General features: G+C 45.7%; 1 protein-coding gene across 1 annotated transcript; it reads left to right on the plus strand.

Annotated features, from left to right (window-relative positions):
- On the plus strand, nt 1–23,703 carry MLEC (malectin). Its single transcript, XM_053368147.1, has 5 exons — nt 1–351; nt 6,973–7,151; nt 17,000–17,176; nt 20,041–20,098; nt 21,151–23,703. The coding sequence occupies exons 1-5, from the start codon at nt 108–110 to the stop codon at nt 21,378–21,380; spliced, it is 888 nt and encodes a 295-aa protein (XP_053224122.1). The 5' UTR covers nt 1–107; the 3' UTR covers nt 21,381–23,703.
- The last annotated feature ends 469 nt before the right edge of the window (nt 23,704–24,172 follow it).

The raw sequence follows: 24,172 nt of genomic DNA on the forward strand, positions 1-24,172 counted from the left end.
TGTCGGTGTGAGGCGCGGGCGGCATGAGCAGCAGGCACCGCGGCGGCGGCTGAGGCCGCGGCGGGGCGGGACCGTTGCCGAGCTGAGGAGCCAGGAAGGAGCCAGAGATGGCGGTGGTGGCGGCGGTTCCGGTGGCGGCGGCGGGTTCAAGCGGGCCGCCGCTCCTGGCCGCTTCCGTCCTCCTGCCGGCGCTGATGCTCTTGCTGCTCCCGCCGCAGCCGCCTCACGCCGTGGAAGGCGCCGGCCTGACGGAGAACGTGATCTGGGCGGTCAACGCGGGCGGGGAGGCCCATGTGGACGTCCACGGCATCCACTTCCGGAAGGACCCCCTCGAAGGACGGGTGGGACGAGGTGAGAACGTCCAGACGGGCCTGTTCAGCCTGTGGAACTCACTGCCACAGGAGTTGAGGGGGGAGGGAGGACGCGTAGTTCAATATCTCCCATCACCACTACCAGGAATAATACATCTACGCGTGAAGGATTGTCCTTAGCAATCATAGTCTCTACACCCACATTTTATTTTTTTAAAAAAGGACCTAAGGCAGCCAACTGACTATAGAAGGTTTTGCACTACTGCCCCAGAATGGGGAGTTGTACCCCAAAGCATCTGGACCAACCCACCCCTTTCCTGGAAAAAGGTTGCCTTAGGTGGCTTCTGTTAAAAGCAGCAGGGAGAGATGGGGTGGTTTGTTGGGTGTAATAGCTTTCATGCGCAGGGGCAGGATGCCTGATGTGGTAGCGGTGAGAACAACTATGGTGAGCCTGCATACCAGCTCTTAGAGCATTTGTTGCAGACACTGGGTGCTAGGTAGTCATCAACCTTTTTTTTTACTCTGCACCCACCTTTAATCTGGACACGTGTTTGGGGGCCCATTTCTTAATTTTCTACTGTATATTTCTATGGTGAAAGTGCTGCTGCTGTGACTCACCTTGAATCAGGCTGTGACCAGGTAGGGTCACAACTCACCAGTTGAAGACGGATGAGGGTAGAGGCTTATAAAGTTATGCATGGTGCATATAGTTGTTTTTCTTGTTTGGTGCTAGAATTCAGAGTTGTCAATGGAGGCTGTTGGCAGATAGGTTCAGGATTAGAAGGAGCACTTCTTCATATAACACATAATGTGGACTTTGACAATTTGGTGCCCTCCAGTTCTTTGGGACTACAATGCCCATCAACCCCAATCAGCACATCCATGTATGATGCTGAGGCCGGTGGAAGTTTTAGCTTAAAACGACTAGGTTGAGGAAGGCTGCTATAATGGAACTTGCAGTTGTTAGAAGGCATGGCATAGCCAGCCACTAGGTGGTTTTGTGTAGGCAACTTCATGGATTAAGATAAATCTTATCAATTGCTGCTTGCCATGTTAACTGCGTGGAACTATATGCAGAGGCAGCACATCTGTGAATGTGATGCAACTAGAGTGGCTCCTTTGGAGATAGAATGCTGAACTAAGGGGGCTTTGGTCTGGTTCAGCAGGGCAATTCTTTATATTATTACTCCAGCAAGTCTGCTGCTGCTTCCTTCCCTAAGAGTCCTTTCCACTGGAATTATAAAGCCATGCTCTTGTTTAGCTCCAGATTGACTGAGCTGGATTAATGTCATTAGTAGCAGTAAGATGCCATGTGGAATGTTCATGCCTGCTAACATGAATTGGAAGCACTAACTGAGGAAGAAACTACCCTGCTCTTAACAACAAAACTCTGGCTAAAGTGGGTTATGTGACCCTATCGTTACTGTATGATGCAATAGTGGTTAATAATAGTTTGAAGCTGGTGTAGCAGCTGAGATGGTAGCCTGGAAAGTCCCCAGTTCAAATATTACCCCAGCAGTGAACTCCCTGGGTTGCTTTTAGGCAAGCTATTCTCTGATGCACAGCCAGTCTCTTACCCCACCCACCGAGGTGCAGACTTGGGACAATGGCCTACCTTGCACAGTTGTTCTGAGAGAATGTAGGCAAAATGCTTAGAACACTCCAAAACACTTCAGTCAATTGCAAAACAACAACAACAACAACATATTACTTGCCATATAAATTCTAGTTTTCTTTATCCTAGAATAAAGTATTGTCTCTGCTTTTATTTTTTACTTGTTGAAAGCATTCTTACCCCCAACCCCCCAATTTGCAGCTTTAAAAAGCCCCCAGAGCAGCTTACAGACCAGTTTTAAAAAGAGAATCCCTGTCCTCAGGGTTTTGGTGTTTTTTTTTTGTCCTCTGGGCTCCTGCCTTGTCTCCTGGGCAAGTTGTTTTTTTGTCCCACATTCCACCTCTCCTGCACCCATATTTGCATTCACAGAACCCCACCATATTTCCTATGCTGTCATGATGTCAACTCTCCTTTCTTTAGAAGTAGAAATTCAAAGCAGCACAATATTATTCCACCTTGCCACTCTCTTGAGCTATGAAATGAAGGGAGTGAACACATGCTTAGGGTAACCCATCTCCTGTGACCTTGAAAGGCTGCTCCCACTGTCCCTCCTGTTTGCTGCAATGGCCTGCTTCCCTTCGTTCTGCTCTTCCTTCACCCAGGACTGAGCCAGCTTCTGTCTCTTTTGCTCCACACAACCCCTCCATTTGTGTCCTCTTTTCACCCAGATCCCTTTCTAAATGCACACTGCATTGGCCTCTCTTGCTGCTGGACTTTGTCCCTTCAGGGGCTGTCCCCCTTTCCCTTATAATCTGCATGGCTAGCTTATGAACGGGGAACAGCAAACATGGGAACCGGACACTTAATGAGCATGTGGTCTGCTCCCATTTTGGTTGGTGCACGACAGAGGGTGGGGTGGGTTTCTGTAGAGATGGGTGGGGTGACTGCTGACTCTTGCTAAAATGAGTTCCACGAAGGTTCCAGGTGCTTTTCTTGGGAACCGTTTGTGGTTACTGTAAGCCGGAAACTGCTCATTATCAGACTCATAGCTGCTTGTGTTACAAGACGGCCCCAACCATTTTATTCCTTTTTATTTACATATTCACTGTTAACCTTCTCCTTCCTTCTGTGCTGTGCTGATCCTTTCAGGTGTTGGAGGACAGCATATGTTAAGCCATTGCTCAGCTTCTTAAAGAGAGCCCCTTGTGTTCGCTGTCATTTACCCAGAAGTTCACTGTCCTTCCAGGCTAATTTCACCAAGGTGCATGTGTGTGTTGCTTTCTCTCTTGCTTGGCTGCAGTTTTTCTTCTTACATCTAATCCAAACTCTTGGCTTACGCTGGCTGCTGGCGTCTGTGCCTGCTAATTGTCAGGTAGCCAGCCAAATCTAGGCTGAGAGGCAAACTTCTGCAAGGAGATTTCAAGTGTACAAAGGACTTTGCCACAACACTGCAGTGCACAGTTGTACACTTCCGTCTCGTTGGGGTGGGGAGGCATGATGGGGAAAACGTCTTAACAGACTCCATGATTGTGCAATACAGGTTGTAAGCTGCAGTCATGTTTCTGGTCTACCATGCATTCTAGTCTTGCTCAATATCTTGCTTAGCAGAGGGTGGAAATTTCAAGGAAGTACATTTGGATGAAATGTTGCTAATGATTAGAGCTGTTTGACAATGGAATAGGCTGCCTTGGCAGATAGCAGGCTCTCATTTGCTAGAAGTCTGTCAGCAGAGGTGGAATGGTTCTCTGAGGTGTTGTAAGATTCCTGTACTGGGTATTGGGGTTGGACTAGATCACCCTTAGAATCAGTTTCCAGATTTAAAGTTCTAGGATGTGGTTTTGAAGTATATCCCTTTCTTGTAATCATGTTGCATAAGCTTCCTATCTTATTGTTTCAAATATTCTTAGCACCATTGTACCAAGTAAAAATCCAGATTTCTCACTCAGAGCCACGCCAAGTTAGTACAGATATTGCTTAGCTTCAATAGTTATGTGTCACTGCACTGAAGCGTTGCTAAAGATTTATTTTTTCTGCAAGTACAACCTGCCTCCTCCCTTTCAAATTGCTTTGTTCGGTAAGAAATGAGGACTAAAAACAATTTCTTTTACAAGCAAAAGCAATTCTGATTGCTGCACCTCAAAAGTAGGACTGGAATGGGTTCAGAAAAGAGAAAACAAAACGATCAGGGCTGGAACAACCCCTCCTACATGAGGAAGGTTACATTGGTTGGATCATTAACTTTAGAAAGAAAATATAGTGAGGGCATTAAAAAGTTTTGCATGGTATGGAGAAAGTGGATAAGGATGACTTTGCTTCCCACTCTCATAATACTAGAATTCAGAGCCATCCACTGAAGCTGAATGTTGGAAGCTTCAGGACAGAGAAAAGAATGTACTTCTTCACACGGTGCATAGTTAATCTCTGGGATTCGCTCTCACTGGATGTAGTGATGGCCACCAACCTGTATGGCTTTAAAAGGGTTTTAGACAAAGTCGTGGAGGATAAAGGCTATCTGTGGGTACTGGCCACCATGCCTATGCTCTGCCTCCAGTGCTGCTGGAAGTCACAAGGAGGTAGAGTGCTCTTGCACTCGTATCCTGATTGTGAGCTTTCCAGAGGAGGCATGTGTTTGTCCAATGTGGGAACAGAGTGATGAACTCGGTAGACCTTTGATCTGATCCACCAGGCACTCTTTATGTTCATCGGAGTAAAGTACGCTCTTGCTTAACTTTTAGCGTGGGTCTGTGACAAATGTCACATACCCACTCTCTCTAGGCTTTTGATAGGGACTCTTCTTTTACTCTTTAGATCAGGGTGTGTATGTACTATAAAATTTGCTGCTTGCTTATATTGTAGCTTTGCTGTCCGAAGCAGCATCTGCAACGTTCATTTCATGCAATAAGCCAAACTATTCCTTTTGCCAGATAATTACTTGTGGGTATAAGGTTATGGGCAAACACATATTCATAACAAACACACATTGTAACTATAGCAAAAGGTCCTAAACCTCTTGCTAGTGTTTGCAGGAGTACACGTAAGTGCAGGACATTCATGTGGGTTCAGACGCTCCTTGTCACACTGGTTCTGGGCACAGCCTTCCTGGTAGCTAAAATAGCCAAACTAACAACACATCTATTTCCAAAGTGCTATGAGGTGGGTGGGAAGGAAGGAACAGACTGCCAGTCAACTCAGGACCATTGGTGTCACTGTGCTCAGGCAGGTGTTTGAAGTGGCATAGGGCTAGACCGCATGTAAGCCTCCTTCAAAGCTCCATCAAAGGTGGGGCTGGCGGTAGTTTCCTCCTGTATTTACAGCTGCAGAGAGGGGTTTGACTCTGTACTCAAATCTGTAGCCCAGCAGAAACACAGAACTCATACATTAACCAGTCTTTATTCTGAAAGAAAAGTCGAGAGAGGAATTGGCCTGTTTTTCTTGTGGGTGATCCACTCATCCCCACCGTTTGCAGTTTGACCATTTCGCCCTCCCCAAGCTATGCTACTCATTGCTAACAAAAGCAAGGAGGTGGTGATGGTTTTAATTTTCTATCATTCATACAGGCTTTCTTTGGAAGAGCTATGCTTGGCTGCTTCTAGAAGTATTTCTCTATGAGTCCACAGCTGTTCTAGCTGCTCAGCTTGTATGCACACTGCAGTTCGCAGCAGGCCTTTCTCAAACTGCTGATAGCTGAGGCATCCCCCCAGCCTGGAAAGCATTACTTTTAGAAGGAAACAATACACACTTTCATAACCCTCAGAAGAGCCCAAGCTCTGTGTTACTTGGCTCATGCAGAGGTGCAGTGGGCAGCCTCCCCTGAAGGAGTTGTTTGTGGTGTTTCTGCACTCAGGAGTCTTTGGATTGTTCAGTTGCTCCCATATAGCCAAGTGGTCCATCCCTCAGAAGAGGCTGATGGAAGGGAGAGCAGATTGGAGCAGTAACCTCTAGGGGTAGTGTGTTGGTAGCCCTTAAATTTGATTATGAAAATTGCAAAGACTTCTGTGGAAGCATAACAAATTTCACATTTCTGCTTGGTCATGGTAATGTAGGCCCAGGTATCGGATCATGAAAACGTGGGTAGTCCAATGTCATTTCTTCAAGATACATGGAATTCCCCTAAAGTACAGCTACCTTGGCCCTGTAACACTGTGCATAAAAGCTTTTACTTCTTGGTGGTTCTCCCCACACCCTGCCCCAAATTCAATGAGAGAGACTAGTTGCTTCTGGCATGTAGAGCAAGACCCCAGTGTCCTGCAAAACTGTGAAGTGACTCTGTGGTCTTGTGTCAGAGGTCTGCTTGGAACACAAAAGCTGCTCAAAGATCATCTTTTTGAAAGAGGAACTTGTAGAGGGGATTATCATTGCTGACTCAGACCCAACTGAAAGCTCAGCAAGTGGTCCCCAAAGAGGACCGGTTCACCTATGTGTTTGTCACTTGTGGATCGCAGCATCAAGTGTGTCTTTCATGTGAGAGTTTGTCAGAACTTCCACCCAAGGAGTTCATTTGTGTTCATCTCTTTTTCAGATAGTGACATATCGAAATGAGAAATTAAGGCATATATGTGCATGTGTGACATAGTTCAGGGGTGGGGATTCCTTTCAAATTTCATGGTCCAGGGCCAAATTTCTTTGTAAGCAAACTTGGGGGGGGGGGAGGTATGCCAGTGGCTGGCAGAACCAGAGGCAAAAGTGGGCAGGCTGTATTCCGTCCATGCAAAAGTCAATGGTTTCTACACACTTACATCTCCATATCCAGGTAAGCAAGAGGCATTGTTAGAGCACAAGGATACATTCCACCCAGGTAAAAACCCTGAAGGTGCAGAGCAGGGTGTGGAGAGAGCCCTGAGGGCCAGGCAGAGCGAAACAGAGGGCCACATTTAGCCAGTGGGCCTGAGGTTCCCCACCCTTGCTGTAGACTTTCTCACAGAGTGTTCCAGCCACCTGATCTGTCCCCTGATATAGGACTTTGCCCTTAAAATGCTGAGTTTGGGTGAGGAGCTCTTGGTAGGGACAGGTGAGTAGCCAGAAGTGTGGGAAGAGGGAGGGATTAAGGAACAGAGGTAAACTCCAGCAAGTATTTTGAGAGTGTTGCCATTTATTTTTGGAATCCAGCCTCCGATTATGGCATGAAACTGCCGATCTTGCGATCCAACCCAGAGGATCAGATTCTCTACCAGACGGAACGCTACAATGAGGAAACCTTTGGCTATGAGGTCCCCATCAAGGAGGAAGGAGACTACGTTCTTGTGCTGAAGTTTGCTGAAGTCTATTTTGCACAGTCCCAGCAGAAGGTAAAAAAAAAGTACTGTGTTCTGGAAGGACTTCCTTGAGTAACACCCATCAGTGGTTGGGTCAGGTGCTAGAGGCCTGCTGGTATTGCCATAAGAGTATGTGGGACTCAAGCATGCACACCTTTCGCGGCGTGGGGGTGCTTGCCTTCACTCTTCCAGCATACAACAGAACTCAATGTCCCCGTCCCCCCCGAAATGGTATCCTGGAGTCACACACACAGATGCTCTTTCGGGGGGGGCAGGACCTATCACCACCATTTCTGCTGGTGGAAGTCACTGTTACCAGTTGGGTAACTGACCTTTGTCATGGGAATATAGGAAGTTACTTTCTTATGACCCAGGCCATTTAGTTCATTAGCATGTACCCTGACTGGCCACAGCTCTCCTGAGCTTCAGACAGGGGTCTCTCCCAGACCACCCTGGAGGCACCATAGATTGAACCAGGAACTTTCTACATTCAAAGCAGATGCTCTACCACTGAGCCAAGAGCCTTCCTATACAGTGTCATCCATTGCACTAGAGATCAAAAGATCAAGTGTGTCCTTCCAGCTCTGAAATATGTTTTTGCTGCTGCTCTTTCCAGTCGGTTGTATTGACAGGTCGTGGTTATAGAATTGTAGAGTTGGAAGGGACCACGAGGATCATCTAGTCCAACCCCCTACAATGCAGGAATCTTTTGAAGAGGAATTTTCCACAGCTTGGTTACTTAGTGGCTTAGTTGTTATTGCAACATAGTCTCCTCTAGGGGGACACACTTCCAACTTCACTTTGCAACTTTTAAAACAAATATAGTCCTTATATGTCCCCAGTACCCTTAAAAGCCACAATTTCAGTGTCCTTAAAAGTTACTTTTTAGTCAAAAGAAGTTCACAGAGTTGTATCAGAAATCTTTACCTTTAACGTGCTGGCAATTCTTCCCAGTTAGGCTTTCCCTATCATAGGCAGTCCGTTCCCAGATTTCAGAGGCAGCAGATGCAGCTTTACTTCCCTCCTTCCTTGCAGGTAAATACTTCTCAAATTTCTCCCCTCCGCTCCTGCAGGCAGGGGGGGGGTCGCTTTTTTGGTGCTGGATTTTAAACCTTTAAAAAGACGTCTTTCAAAGTTACAGCTTTACAATCTCTTTGCTTTGATCTATTTACAAGCCGGAAAGGTAGACTTCCTGTTTTTACCTTTCCCGATTCGGTGCCGAAATTTTTTTTTTTTTAATTTTTCCTCCAATTAATTCACTTAATCCTACTCACGAGTAGTTGCTTTAGAGTCCAATTGCCCAGGAAGAAATCAGCGCTCTCCGACCATGGCCGTGCGGCTTCACTCCACGGAAGCAGTAGACGACTCTCAGCTCTGCGCCGCTCACCCCCGTTCCGTTCCGCAGCCTTTAAAAAGGCTCCTTCGCAGTGGGGGGGGGGCGCAAATGGAGCCCGCCGAGTCTCCAAGTTCACAGGCTTCACTGCCTGTGATTTCTTCGGGTCCCCGCTTTGCCGGAGCGGCAAGACCCTGTCCCGTGGAGCCGATTCCCTCCGGAGCTCAGAGGGAATCCGCCATTTGTCGCTGGCGCTGACCGGAATTCCTCTTCAAAACAAATCTACCAGGCGTGAGATTGACCTTGGACTGTACATGAGAGTGTTATGGCAGATGGGAAAGGGAAGATAGAGTCGGTTCAGGATAGAATTACTAGGTCAATACAAGACTGATATTACACATCAGAGAAGGGCCTCGACATCCGGAGCAGCAGGTACAGTAGGAGCTACTGCTTCGCAAGTAAAACCAAAAGTTATGTCATCTGAAGAGTTATTGGCTCAGGCACTTGGCAAAATTAATGCATCTTTGGAAAATTTAGCTAAACAGGTTGCAGAGACAAATAAACAGGTTGCAGAGACAAATAAACAAGTAGTTGAGGCCTCAGCAAAAATTGACTTGAACACTACAAGTATAAATGAATTGGGAAAGAAGGTGAATTCTAATACACAGTCCATTGAAAAGTTATTAGAGGAATCGGCCTCAACTCGAAGGATAGCAAAGGAAGCTAAGGAAATTGCATCTGCTGTCCAAGAGAAGATACCACCGGTATATAAGAAATTAGAAGACCATGATTTGACACTGTCTATGATAGAATTACAAGGAAAGGAGAGAAATTTAAGAATTAGAGCAGTACCTGAAAGTGAGAAAGACAACCTGGCAGACTTCCTTACAAAGGAATTTACAGATTTTTGGCAACAGGACTTGGGAAAAGAGGAATTTAAGATAGTGAGTGCTTTTAGACTTGGCAGAAGACAAAGAAAGAATAAAGCAAGAGATTGCTTGATCACTTTAAGAACAAAAGAAGAAAGAGATAAAATTCTGAACCTGCACTATCAAAGAACTTTGGAAATTGAAGACGTATTTGTAGAGATTTTCAAGGACATACCCAAACATATCTTGGATGTAAGAGCCTACTACAGAGATCTGGTGGCTCTTTTGAGAAGAAATAAAATACTCTTCAGGTGGGAATTCCCCCAAGGTCTATCTTTTAAATACAGAGGAAGGAAAATAAGAATAAGGACAGTGAATGATAAAGACAAGTTTTTGAAAGACCATGAGGAGGATCTACAGAAGGAAGTGGAATCTGCTGAAGACCCAACTGCATCAGGAAAAGGAATCTTAGACATAGCAAATCTATCATTTGGACTTCTGGGCCCAGGGAAAGATAAACCACCTACAGAAGAACAACAACAACTTGGAGCAGTTGGAGGTAAAACCAAGTAATTGATCATGGCTCTGCAACTTCTAAGTTGGAATTGTAATGGACTTAATTCCCCTCGAAAGAGAAAAGGTGTTTTTCATATATTAATAAAAGAACAATTGGACTTGATATGTTTACAGGAAACACATGTAATGAGGCTACACAGGAAAATACTTATCAATAAAAGATTGGGACAAGAGTTTATTTCGTCTGACAAGGTTAAAAAGAGAGGAGTGGTGATATATGTGAAAGAAAAATTATTACCAAAATTAATTTTTAAAGATGAACAAGGAAGATATCTGGCAATTGAAATTCAACTTCAAGGAGAGAAATTTCTGATTGTAGGGGTGTATGCACCGAATGAGGGGAAATCCGAATTTTTTAAGAAGTTGCATGAGATCCTTTTGGACTATATGGACTATAATATAATCCTGATGGGGGACATGAATGGAGTCGTATCTACTAATATGGACAAGGCACAAAAACAGGTAGTCACTAAAGATGGTAGACTACCAAAAGCTTTCTTTGAACTGACTGACAATATGGACTTGATTGACATTTGGAGAATTAAGAACCCCCTGGGGAGAGAGGGAACTTTCTTCTCTGAGGCTAAGATGACATGGACTAGAATTGACCAAATTTGGATTACTAGAGGAATGGCACCAAAGATAAAGAAAGTGGAAATCTGCCCTAAAACTTGCTCTGACCATAATGCTGTAAAGATGGAGATGAAGCAAACAACAACCGGCACCTTCAGATGGAGGATGAATGACACCTTATTTAGAGATGAAGAAGTATATAAGAAGGCCCAAAAAACTTTGAGAGATTATTTTGAAATAAATATTTCAACAGATGTTGAAAAAAGAGTAATCTGGGACGCAAGTAAAGCTGTGATGAGAGGGTTTCTGATACAACAGAATGCAATAAAGAAGAGAAGTCAAAATGAGAAAAAAGATAAAATTTTAGAGAAAATAAAAGAAGGGGAGAAAAAACTGAGAGTAAAGACAAAGTCTCCGGAGATTTTGAGAGAAATAAAACTCTATCAAGTACAATACATGGAATTGATGAATCAGGAAATAGAATGGAAAATTAAACAAATGAAACAGAAGACATTTGAATCAGCGAATAAATGTGGGAAGCTATTGGCTTGGCAATTGAAAAAAAGACAAAAATTAAATACCATCACAAACTTGGAAGTAGAAGGGAAAGACATACATAACCCAAATGAGATTAGGAAACAACTATATGCACAAGGGCCACAGAATGAAATGGACATTGACTGTTTTTTGAAAACAAATGGATTACAAAAAAATTTCACAAGAAAGCAAACTAATGTTGAACTGTAAAATATCTGACCAGGAGATAGAAGGTGCCATCCAAAATATGCAACTAGGCAAGTCTCCAGGACCGGATGGGCTGACCTCCAGATATTATAGATCTTTGAAAGAGTGGTTATTACAACCTCTGAAGGAAGTCTGCAATGAAATTTTGGAAGGGAAAAGGGCACCAGAGTCGTGGAAGGAGGCTTATATTACACTAATACCGAAAACAGAGACTGAAAAGACTCAACTTAAGAACTACCGTCCCATATCCTTATTAAATGTGGATTACAAAATTCTTGCTGACATTTTGGCTAAGAGACTGAAAAAAGTATTGATGGAGGAGATCTATAAGGATCAAGCGGGCTTTCTTCCGGGAAGACATCTATCGGACAATTTGAGGAACATAATTGACATTTTGGAAAAGTTAGAAGTGAATATAAACACTAAAGCAGTTTTGATATTTGTGGATGCGGAGAAAGCTTTTGACAACATCTCTTGGAGTTTTATGAAAAAGAACCTACAGGGTATGGGGGTGGGTCAAGGTTTTGAGAATGGTATAGGTGCAATATATTCTGAACAAAAGGCCAAATTAATTGTAAATAACGTGGTCACGGAAGAATTCAAGATTGAAAAAGGGACACGACAAGGGTGCCCAATTTCCCCATTGCTTTTTATATCGGTCCTGGAGGTCCTGCTGAACATGATTAGAAGGGACTGGTTGGTTAAAGGTATACAGGTCGGAGCCAAACAGTACAAATTGAGAGCTTTTGCAGATGACTTAGTCTTAACGTTACAGGAGCCAGAATCTAGTACTAAAAGGGTTTTGGAACTAATTCAAGAGTTTGGTCAGGTGGCAGGATTTAAACTGAATAAGGCAAAAACTAAGGTGTTAGAGAAAAATCTAACACTGATTGAAAGAGAGAGGTTCCAGAGTGAAACAGGTCTGACTGTGGTTAAGAAGGTGAAATATCTGGGGATTAATATGACAGCTAAAAATGGGAACTTGTTTAAAGATAACTATGAAAAATGTTGGACGGAAGTGAAAAAAGATTTAGAAATTTGGTCAAATTTGAAGCTTTCCTTGTTGGGCCGAATTGCAGCTATAAAGATGAATGTATTGCCTAGAATGTTGTTTTTATTTCAAACATTGCAAATTGTGGACAAGATGGACTGTTTCAAGAAGTGGCAGAAAGATATTTCTAGATTTGTCTGGCAGGGCAAGAAGCCTAGAATAAAATTTAAGATATTAACGGATGCAAAGAAAAAGGGTGGATTTGCCCTGCCAGACTTTAAACTTCATTATGAATCAGCAGCATTTTGCTGGCTGAGAGACTGGCTGCTTCTTGAGAATACAGACATTTTGGATTTAGAAGGTTTTAACAGTGTATTTGGGTGGCATGCATATTTGTGGTATGACAAGGTTAAAGCACATAAAGTATTCAAAAACCACATGGTCAGGAGAGCGTTGTTTAATGTTTGGATTAGATATAAGGACTTATTGGAAAATAAAACCCCAAGGTGGTTGTCACCAATGGAAGCGAAAGCACAGAAAAAGCTCAATATGGAGGCCAAATGGCCAAAATATTGGGAAATTTTGGAACAAGAAGGTCATAGACTGAAATTGCAGAGTTTTGAGAAACTAAAGAACAAAGTGCGAGACTGGCTTCATTATTATCAGATAATGGAGGCATATACCGTATTTTTCGCTCTATAGGACGCACTTTTTCCCCTCCAAAAATGAAGGGGAAATGTGTGTGCGTCCTATGGAGCGAATGCAGGCTCCCTGGCTTCAGCGATAGCAAGGCAAAGCCTCCGAAGCCTGCGCTCCGGAGGCTTTGCGTTGCTTCCGCTGAAGCCAGGAGAGTCTGCTCTTTGAGGCTGGCGGTGGGGAAAGCAGCGCTTCCCCCATCGCCAGCCCCAGAGGATGGGGGGGCAGCAGGAAGGCGCGCAACGCCTTCCCGCTACTCTCCAACCCGGCTTCGAGGCTGGCGGTGGGGAAAGCAGCGCTTCCCCCATCGCCAGCCCCAGAGGATGGGGGGCAGCAGGAAGGCGTGCGACGCCTTCCCGCTACTCTCCAACCCGGGTTGGAGGCTGGCGGTGGGGAAAGCAGCGCTTCCCCCATCGCCAGCCCCAGAGATTGGGGGGCAGCGGGAAGGCAGCGATGCCTTCCCGCTACTCTCCAACCCGGGTTGGAGGCTGGCGGTGGGGAAAGCAGCGCTTCCCCCATCGCCAGCCCCAGAGATTGGGGGGCAGCGGGAAGGCAGCGATGCCTTCCCGCTACTCTCCAACCCGGGTTTGAGGCTGGCGGTGGGGAAAGCAGCGCTTCCCCCATCGCCAGCCCCAGAGATTGGGGGGCAGCGGGAAGGCAGCGATGCCTTCCCGCTACTCTCCAACCCGGGTTGGAGGCTGGCGGTGGGGAAAGCAGCGCTTCCCCCATCGCCAGCCCCAGAGATTGGGGGGCAGCGGGAAGGCAGCGATGCCTTCCCGCTACTCTCCAACCCGGGTTGGAGGCTGGCGGTGGGGAAAGCAGCGCTTCCCCCATCGCCAGCCCCAGAGATTGGGGGGCAGCGGGAAGGCAGCGATGCCTTCCCGCTACTCTCCAACCCGGGTTGGAGGCTGGCGGTGGGGAAAGCAGCGCTTCCCCCATCGCCAGCCCCAGAGATTGGGGGGCAGCGGGAAGGCAGCGATGCCTTCCCGCTACTCTCCAACCCGGGTTGGAGGCTGGCGGTGGGGAAAGCAGCGCTTCCCCCATCGCCAGCCCCAGAGATTGGGGGGCAGCGGGAAGGCAGCGATGCCTTCCCGCTACTCTCCAACCCGGGTTGGAGGCTGGCGGTGGGGAAAGCAGCGCTTCCCCCATCGCCAGCCCCAGAGATTGGGGGGCAGCGGGAAGGCAGCGATGCCTTCCCGCTACTCTCCAACCCGGGTTGGAGGCTGGCGGTGGGGAAAGCAGCGCTTCCCCCATCGCCAGCCCCAGAGATTGGGGGGCAGCGGGAAGGCAGCGATGCCTTCCCGCTACTCTCCAACCCGGGTTGGAGGCTGGCGGTGGGGAAAGCAGCGCTTCCCCCATCGCCAGCCCCAGAGATTGGGGGGCAGCGGGAAGGCAGCGATGCCTTCCCGCTACTCTCCAACCCGGGTTGGAGGCTGGCGGTGGGGAAAGCAGCGCTTCCCCCATCGCCAGCCCCAGAGATTGGGGGGCAGCGGGAAGGCAGCGATGCCTTCCCGCTACTCTCCAACCCGGGTTGGAGGCTGGCGGTGGGGAAAGCAGCGCTTCCCCCATCGCCAGCCCCAGAGGATGGGGGGCAGCAGGAAGGCGCGCAACGCCTTCCCGCTACTCTCCAACCCGGCTTCGAGGCTGGCGGTGGGGAAAAAAGCGCTTCCCCCATCGCCAGCCCCAGAGATTGGGGGGCAGCGGGAAGGCGTGCGACGCCTTCCCGCTACTCTCCAACCCTCCTGTGGGCTTTTGGGGGAGATGGGGGAATTCCCCCACCTCCCGCAAAAGCAGGCAAAAGCCAGGCGCTCTTTAAAGGGGCTCCGTGGCTTCTGCTGGCTTTTCTAGGAGGTGGGGGAATTCCCCCACCTCCTAGAAAAGCCCGCAGGAGCCGCGCACCCTTTAAAGAGCGAGCGGCTCTTGGGGGCTTTTCCCCAAGGAGGGAGAAGGGACTGACTGGCCGAGTCAGTCCCTTCTCCCTCCTGCGGGCTTTTGCGGGAGATGGGGGAATTCCCCCACCTCCCGCAAAAGCAGGCAAAAGCCGTGCGCTCTTTAAAGGGGCTGCACGGCTTTGCTGGCTTTTCTAGGAATTCCCCCACCTCCTAGAAAAGCCCGCAGGAGCCGCACAGCCTTTAAAGAGCGAGCGGTTCTTGGGGGCTTTTCCCCAAGGAGGGAGAAGGGACTGACGGGCCGTTTCAGTCCCTTCTCCCTCCTGGTCGAAAAGCCCGCAGGAGTCACGCGGGGCTCCTGTGGGCTTTTGCGGGAGGTGGGGGAATTCTGCCACCTCCCGCAAAAGCAGGGAGAAGGTCTTGGAGTAGCGCACAGGCTGCGTGCAGCCTGTCCACTGCTCCCAGAGCTGGGAGGGGGGGAATCATATTTTTCCCTTGATTTCCCCCCCTGAAAACTACGTGCGTCCTATGGTCCGGTGCGTCCAATCGTGCGAAAAATACGGTAATTTGGATAAGAAAATCGGCTTCCAGGTGGAAAAATCAAAATTGGAAACAGAACTGTTAGAACCTAAAACTAAGATTTTGTCTAAGATGTATAACTTGCTGCTGAAATGGAACACTCAGGATGAGACGGTTAAATCAGCCATGATTAAATGGGCACAAGATGTAGGACATAACATTATGTTTGCTGACTGGGAACAGTTGTGGACCACAGGTATGAAATTTACGGCATGTAATGCCTTAAGAGAGAATATTATGAAAATGATATACAGGTGGTACATGACCCCAGTCAAGCTGGCAAAAATTTATCACTTGCCCAATAATAAATGCTGGAAATGTAAGGAAAGTGAAGGTACATTCTTTCACCTTTGGTGGACGTGCCCAAGGATTAAGGCTTTCTGGGAAATGATTTATAATGAACTAAAAAAGGTATTTAAATATACCTTCCTGAAGAAACCAGAGGCCTTTCTTCTAGGCATAGTCGGCCAACAGGTGCCAAAGAAGGATAGAACTTTTTTTATGTATGCTACAACAGCAGCAAGAATACTTATTGCAAAGTACTGGAAGACACAGGATTTGCCCACTCTGGAAGAATGGCAGTTGAAGATGATCGACTACATGGGATTGGCAGAAATGACTGGCAGAATCTGTGACCAGGGAGAAGAGTCGGCAGAAGAAGATTGGAAGAAATTTAAGGATTATCTACAGAAATATTGTAAAATTAATGAATGTTAGAATGATGTTGGATGGAATTTAAGATGTTTTCAGCTGTAATGTTCTGAGGGATAGGGGAAAAAAAGAGAGGTGGAATTAGGTTAAGAATTATGGTTAAGGATTTGCTGAATCAATAATTTGAATTGGAATACAAAAAGGGGAGGTATGAGGAGGTCGGGAAAATATGTCAATGAAAGTAAATTATTGTGAACTTAATGTGTTTTTAATTTTTATGTATCTTGGTTTTTCTGTTTTTTCGTATTTTTTTCCTTTTTCTTTTTGTTTTTTTATATCTTTATTGTACTAACTTTGAAAATTTTAATAAATATCTTTTTTAAAAAAAAAATACAATGCAGGAATCTTTTTGGGACTTGAACCCACGACCCCATGATCCTGGGGCAGCCCTCTCACCCAACCTCCCTGGCTGCTAGAGGCCATACCACTGAGTTCAAGCCCTTTCCCATAAAATAGAGACCTATTTTACAAGCAAAACCAAAAGTTGCTTGTCTTCTTTATTTGACCAGCTACGGAAATTGCTTTTCTGCCAATAGATGAGTTCCAGGTCTTGGCACAAACACACTCCTCCAGCTGAGATACAAAATCAGCCAGGCAGCATCTCCCTTGGTTCAATGACTGTCGGTAGCATCACATATAGGCTTTTTGAGTTACACAGGCTTTTTCACTGGGCAGTATGGAAAGGCAGCTGCTTCCATCCTCCCTAAGAAGTTTGTGTAAACTTGAAAATTTGCATGCTGCTACACCCATGAAAGTTGTCAGTTAGACTGCTCTCCTGGTCCTGCACAGTGGCAAGGTCAGGATGATTTTCCTGCATCGGCGTTCCTCCAATCCATAGCTTGTTGTCCTCCCATCTTTGCTCCTGATCTGACTTCTACTATGCAAGAGGCCTCATTCCTTTGCCATATTTCTTTCCAAAGGTTTTTGATGTGCGCTTGAATGGCCATGTGGTGGTGAAGGACTTGGACATTTTCGACCGAGTCGGACACAGCACAGCGCATGATGAGATTATTCCAATTGGCATCAAGAAAGGGAAGCTGAGCGTCCAGGGAGAGGTCTCAACTTTCACAGGGAAACTTAACATTGAGTTTGTCAAGGTAAGAAAAGGCCATTGCTCACAAGTGGCTTCTCTCTCTCTCTCTCTCTCTCTCTCTCTCTCTCTCTCTCTCTCTCTCACACACACACACACACACACACACACGGTATGAATTAGGAAGGTTCACTCATTCCTTATATATTGCTAAGTCCCCTGGCCCAACTATCCCCAGGAGGAGGCTTAGGCAAGAGCAGGTTTGATTCTCAGTGATGATGGGTTTTCTCATGTTCTTGATCCAGCCTCCCTTTATTCAGGTAAAGGGCTACCATTCATGCCTTTTGAGAAAGGTTAAGTGCTGAACATGGAGAACTGTTTGTAGGGAAGTCAGATCTGATGCAGCCTCTGCTGGCAAAGGTCCTGAACATAAGAAGAGCCTGCTCAATCAGGCCAAGGGCCCATGTAGTCCAGCATCCTATTCTCAAAATGGCCAACCTATGTTAAACCCCCTATGTCTATGCCTATGTTAAACCCCCAAGCAGGATTTGAAACAAGGGCTGCAATAGGACTGCACCCCCAAGCTGTGTGGGCAATCTTTCCCTTGACATACTTCCCTTCCTATGTCTGTGATTCAGGAGGAGAAAAATATCCCTCTTTTAAAAGATCAGAAATCCTATTGACAATGGCATGATGTTGGTGAATAAGCAAAATTCCACAACATTTGGACTATCCAAAATAGTCTTCCAGGGCCATATTAACAGAGATTTAAGGAATTTCACTCCTTCCCTTTCCCAGATGGATTAAAAAGAAAACAAAAAAAGTAAAATGTCTTAATAATATGTGTTGACATTAAGTGTCCTTACATAACTTGGTTTACAATTATATCTACATGGAATACAAGCATGATATGGAAGTAAATCTTCATATGTTTGCTTGGAGTATTTATGCTCATCTATTAACCAGAGTTCTCAATGTGGCTTTCAATGTGTGTTTTAAAATACAACTAAACAAGCAAGAGGTACAGAGATGTGTACAGGTTTTGCTCTCGGATATTCCACTTTCTGTTTGCTGAATTATTTTGGGCCACGGCAGATATCAGATGAAATGGCTACTCTATTTACTTCCATGTTGTGGAAATGGACTGTCTTGCTCAGTAACTGCCAGTTTGTGTGTCTAGGAGCTTCCGAGCACTGAGCCTTCATGGCTCTTTCTTCAGAGCCTTACATGTACATAGAGAACTGAATAGTTGCCCTGAGGCTGCGGAAGCCAAGAGAATCAACCCATGACTGCAGCTGTTAGGCAGTACAGGGACTTAGGACTACTGGAAAGTTCTTTGTGTACACACACCCACACCCACACACCCATATCTGGCTCCTAGATAGAGCATCACAAGGGGGACACAATTCAACCATTCTGGCTCCATTCCACTAGCCAGGGAAGCAGCATCCACCCTGCCAAAAAGAAAACACTCCCTGTAATATTTGGATTGCAAAAATGAAGAGAAACATGCTCTTGCCTCTGGCACCATCAGGAACCACAGCACCCCTTTCAGCAAGGAGAGATCAGCCTGGCTATAAATGCCTGCCTGCATCTCATCGCTTTGTTCTGACATTGTCCATCCTCTATTTTCCCCCTCCACATCCCTTTCCTTGGATGTCTTGTTTCCCCCACCCCCTGTAAACCCATGTTGACCAAAGCTTCTGTATATTACAGAAGGCACATGGATTGCATGCCCAGAGGTTTTTGGCTCTGCATAGCTGCAAATAGAAACATTTTATGTGTATCTAGTAATCACATGAATTTGTCTGTTAAATCTTTGAATGAGTAAGTTGAAAACTTGATATAGATCAGTGCTTTTTTATTACAGTAGTACCTTGGTTCTCAAACTTAATCCGTTCCGGAAGTCTGTTCCAAAACCAAAGCATTCCAAAACCAGGGTGCGCTTTTCCATAGAAAGTAATGCAGACGTTTAAAAACAATCCCTAAAACAGCAATTTAACATGAATTTTACTATCTAACAAGATCATTGATCAATAAAATGAAAACAATAATCAATGTACATGATAAAAATTACAATTATTACTTTTTCTTACCAGCACTGATGATAGTCATTGTTTGGATGGGGGGCTTTTATCCATTTCAGAAGTCACAATCAATCAATCAATCAATCATAAAACGAAGAACAAACCACAGTCACAAAAACAAAAAAGCCGCAAAAATGCAAAAAAGATTAGCAAAAACTAAAACACCAAATATAAGCTCCAAATACCACCTCAGAACACTGCAATTGGAAATGGAAGGTTTTGATTACGGGGGGGAGGGGGGACACAAATTAGCAGCCCAACCGTGAAAATGGGAGGAAAAAGGCTTTGATTACAATGGGGGGGACGCAAATTAGCAGTGCAACAGTGAAAGCGGAAGCTCAGGAGCACATTCAGCTTCTGAAGCAAAGTTTGCAAACCAGAACACTGAATTCCAGGTTTGCAGCATTCAAGTTCCAAGTTGGTTGGGAATTGTGCTGTTCAAAAACCGAGGTACCACTGTACTTTAAATCAGTGGTTTAAGCTGCCTTTATTGGAAGTGTTACTGAATTTGGGAACCCTTGCCTTCCTCAAATTTGAATGTTCCCCTAATATTCAAACTTGGATTCCCCCTCCCTTTTTTGCCATTCAGACCCATAGATTTCAAATACTTTAAACTTAACTTTGTTTTTGTTGTAAATAAAGGTCTAATTTTTAAAGGAACTGATGACTTCAAACTTTTTTTTTATCTTATTTAGTCATTCATTCATTCATTTCAAGTATTTATATACCACTCAATATTCAGAATTTCTAAAACCGGTATGGTTTATATGAATCAGCATTGTAGACAATTTTGGAGTAGCTGACAGAGAATGAAGCTCATCTCTGCTTCCTTCTTTCTTTACAGGGGTACTATGATAATCCAAAAGTCTGTGCACTATACGTCCTCCGGGGAACAGTGGACGGTAAGTTTATTTCTTATAACCCCTCCAATTTCAACCTCCTCCTGGTCACCAGTTGCCTTTTCTGTTACTGCAGTCAAAAAGTTTGCTCAAGTAAGACCCTATTCCTCCCTTAGACCCCATTCTATGACACCCTCATAGGAACAAAGGAAAGCTTCAGCTTGCCTCTGCTAGAGGTTCTCAATATTCTGAGTATCTGTGTCTGGGGAGCAACAGTGGGAGAGAGCTTTTGCTGTTGGGCTTTCCAAGAGGTATCTGGGTGGCTATTGTGGAGAAATTAGTCTGGCATCTGATAGGCCTTTTGATTTGGTCTAGCATGGCTCTTCTGCATCCTTGTGGATCTTGCAGGACATTCTCTGATTTGGACCAATTTCCATCTGTGCATCTCTGTACAGACACCCACATTAGACAAATGTTCCACCAAGAAACACAGATCTCTCTGCTTAGAATAAATGATGTGTGGCAACATTCTTACTAAATGTGAATTTATTTGGCAGCATTCATGAATATTTGGTATGTTTGGTACAAATATGAACCTTGAATTCTACTGTGGAATATATTTTACACCACTCATTCTTCTTTAATCTTTCTCTAATTATTATGATTATTATTTTATTGTCTTGTGGTTTTATTCTTCCTGTTTCAAAGACTTTTTTTTAAGCAAGCAATATACTGAAGACCAAATGTTTTTAAACAGAAAAAATTAAAAGAAAGCTAATTAATTTGCAGGATTTACATGCAAAGTCAGTCTCGGGTAGTAATTAATCCCCAATAAGCTTGCTATATGAAGAGTCTCAAAAGTCTCTCTTGCTAATTATGTGTTCTTTTAATGTTTAAAAAAGTATTAAACTTCAAAAAAGAGAAAAGAATAAATGATATGCATCAGTGTTAACCAGTTTGGATGGCAAAATTTAGGTTTTTGCCGAATTTGGAATAATTTTGGGAAGCAGAGTGGTTTTCCCGAAGTTGGGGAAGGTTTTTCTAGGACACTCCAGTTGGCTTTGTTCTGCGTACATCACAGACCCTGGCATTTCTCCTTCTCTTCCCTCCCACAGATGTCCCAAAGCTACAGCCCCACCCTGGCCTGGAGAAGAAAGAAGAGGAGGAAGACGAAGAGGAGTATGAAGAAGGCTCCAGCACTAAAAAGCAGACCAATAAGAACCGGGTCCAGTCAGGCCCCCGCACACCAAACCCCTATGCCTCGGACAACAGCAGCCTCATGTTCCCTATATTAGTGGCCTTTGGTGTCTTCATTCCTACCCTCTTCTGCCTGTGCAGGTTGTGAAGGACGAGACTGCAAGGCCAGTGGCAGGCCAGAGGGGAGGAGTTGGACCAAGCGCGGAGGCTGTTTCGGTTTCTCATAATTTAAGGAAAATTTAAAAAGGTTTGTTAATGAGCAGCAGGTACAATAAAGGGCAAGTTTGCACCATCCTCTTTGAGGAAGGCAGCCTTCACCTACCCACCCTCGCAGCAACTGCCGCCTCCTTGAGCCACCCAGCTGCACCATGAGCCGCCACTTTTCTGGTCCAGAGAATCTTGAAAGCAAAGCCTGGGTAGTTCTGGCTCTAAGATGCAGATGAACTATCTTCCCAGCGAACAGCAGGATGGAGGGGCAAGGGCGAGCAGCGGGGAGAACGAACAGGGAGGGGCACGTCTCCAAATGTTGGCATGAAGAAGCAGACTTTGCCATCACACAGCCTTGGCTGGAATAATCCACGTTTGTGCTAGGACTGCTTGCGGGGGTGGGGAAAATAGGCTGGCTTTTTGACTCCTGCTGAAATGTTTGTAACTCAACCCATGGTACTTCTTTTCTTTTCTGAAAGAGAGAGAGGCTCACCCTTGCTGTTTGGGTAGAAAGGCTTTTGGTGACTGGAGCAAGATGAACAGGTTGGTCTTGTTCAGCTGCCCTGCCTGGGAGAAATGTTTTTTCCATGGTCATTGCAGCATCTGACCGGCCACTCTGGAAAGGCTTAAGCCTCCAGAGGGCAGTTTCTTTTCTCGACACAGAACCCTTTGTTTGTCCCTGAATGGTTCCCACTTCCCATTTGCTTGTCCTTGGGGGATTTCCTCTAATGCCCCATCAATTGTTGCTTTAAATGTCCCTCTATTCTAATGCACGTGCGTGCACACACGCGTACACACACACCTGTTTCGACACTCAGGACCCCTTTCCATTCTGCATGTCCCTGATGAGAACTTGGTACGTAAAGATTGGAGTTCTGGCAAAGATTTAGGATCTTTTTGATTTCCTTGGTAGCCTTTTAATCTCCCTTGTTCCAGGAGACCTGCCACCTTTTGAGCTGAAGAAGGCATTTTACATTTGTTTTTAGGAGCACCAGCGCAGGGAGACCTCTGTCACAACTTGTCTCCATGCCCCTGGACCTCCTTGAAATGCTTCAGTTGTGTTATGTTTGTGTATTTGTGTTTTTAAATGGACTTGAAAAACCAAGTGCCAGTGTTTTGTTTTTGAATTATCAGGTGTATCTCACTTTCACTGGTTTGCTGGCCACCAGTTTCTGGTTGTTTCTCCCCCCCCCCCCCCCAATTCTGGGAGATTAACATTAACAGTCTGAAATAGCCCTTAAAGAAAGGAGTACCATCCCGAGAACTGCAGATTGTATAGTGGCAAATCCTGTGCAGCCAGAATATTTGCGATGCACTGTGAAAGGATGAGCCAAGTAGGCATCTTCTCCTTTCCTCGTTTTGGGGAGGCGGTTTCAGAATATGACCAAGAGAGATGCCCACTTTAACCTTTTGTGGTATAGGAGAGAGCTGTCATATTGACCTGGATTGTGATCAGTTTTCAGTGACACCTACATCGCAGGGCCTGTCTGATTCCCGCTTCCCGGTGAAAACAGGGAGAATTATTTTAAATCTGTACATTGGGTTTTTGTGGCTTTGTGGTTTTCCATTGCTGTGACAAGAGAGTGAGAATTGGCAGTCCAGTTCAGGAACAAAACAGCATAGAGAAAGGCCTTTCATGGGGAAACTAAACAGAGGGCGCATCTCCAGTTGTTGGCTTGAAGCAGATTTCGCTTTTTGTCTTGTCTTTCTGCACAGGGAAGATTCTTGCATAACTGTGAACTGGGCATTAGTTGACACTTGGCAACTGGCAAGGCTGGAGCCCCCCTTGCACCCATTTTTTGCAGGCAATCTTTCTCCTCATGTCACCAGCCAAAGTGGTCTTGCCTAGACTGACTATTGTGGCTGATCCAGACTGTCACCTCTTCATTGTGCTCCTTCCCTGTACCCTTATTTCCCTCTGCTCCAAACACACACACAATAAACTTCCTGCCATTTCCTTACACAGTCACTTGAGGATGTCTTAGTATGTGGCTGGCAGCTTTTTTGTGTCCTCTGTCCTGCAGTCCTTGGCAAGACTGGCCTAGTTTTGGGAGCCTTGAGCCCTGAGCCTTGAGCCTCCTTCACCCCTTCTTCAGAGTGCAGAAGTTTGCAGTTTGTTACTATAAGTTGTCCTGTGTTAACAGTTGGGGCATATGCGCCCCTTGAGGTCCTCTGCTGATTTCCTCCCAGGTACCGTCTCGATAGGGAAATTGTATCTGAAAGGGGCCTTTGTTTCACATTGCCAATAAATGCATTAAACTCAACCAGATACTTCTTTTCCTCCACCCAACCCTTAGCTGCTTGGCTTAAAGGAGAGCCTGTCCAGATTCAGCCTCCTGCTGCGTCTTTGGCCCCAGTGAATGTTGCTTCTCCTCTTTCACCACCACCCGTCTGCCCAGTTTTTGTTCTCCGTGGTTGTTGAGCCTCATCTAAACACATAACTGCAGATACTGGCAGGGATGTGGAATAATCCCTGGGCTTGGAAGCCAGGTGCCCCATTGCACTGCCATCCTGCTGTTTACTCCTTCCATCTGCCCCTTCTCCCGGCAGTAGAGCTTGCTTTACAGAGCAGGGAAGCAGTGCTGTGTCTTTTCAATCCCAGCTCTTTTCCAAAGGGTTTGATTTGAACTCAGCCACAGTTTGGTCTGGCTGGCTTAATCTCTTCACAGCAGGAAGGTGGGATGTGAGCTCAGGTACATGGCCTTGAGTGTGGGTGGCTGCTTTTGTCTTCAT

Source organism: Podarcis raffonei, chromosome 16 (assembly GCF_027172205.1).
Source record: "Podarcis raffonei isolate rPodRaf1 chromosome 16, rPodRaf1.pri, whole genome shotgun sequence".
Lineage (NCBI taxonomy): Eukaryota > Metazoa > Chordata > Lepidosauria > Squamata > Lacertidae > Podarcis > Podarcis raffonei.

Coding starts and splice junctions, on each gene's coding strand:
- MLEC (XM_053368147.1), top strand. CDS start 108: ATGGCGGTGGTGGCGGCGGTTCCGGTGGCGGCGGCGGGTTCAAGCGGG. Junction 352..6,972: donor CGAAGGACGGGTGGGACGAG/GTGAGAACGTCC, acceptor TTTGGAATCCAG/CCTCCGATTATGGCATGAAA. Junction 20,099..21,150: donor CCTCCGGGGAACAGTGGACG/GTAAGTTTATTT, acceptor TCCCTCCCACAG/ATGTCCCAAAGCTACAGCCC.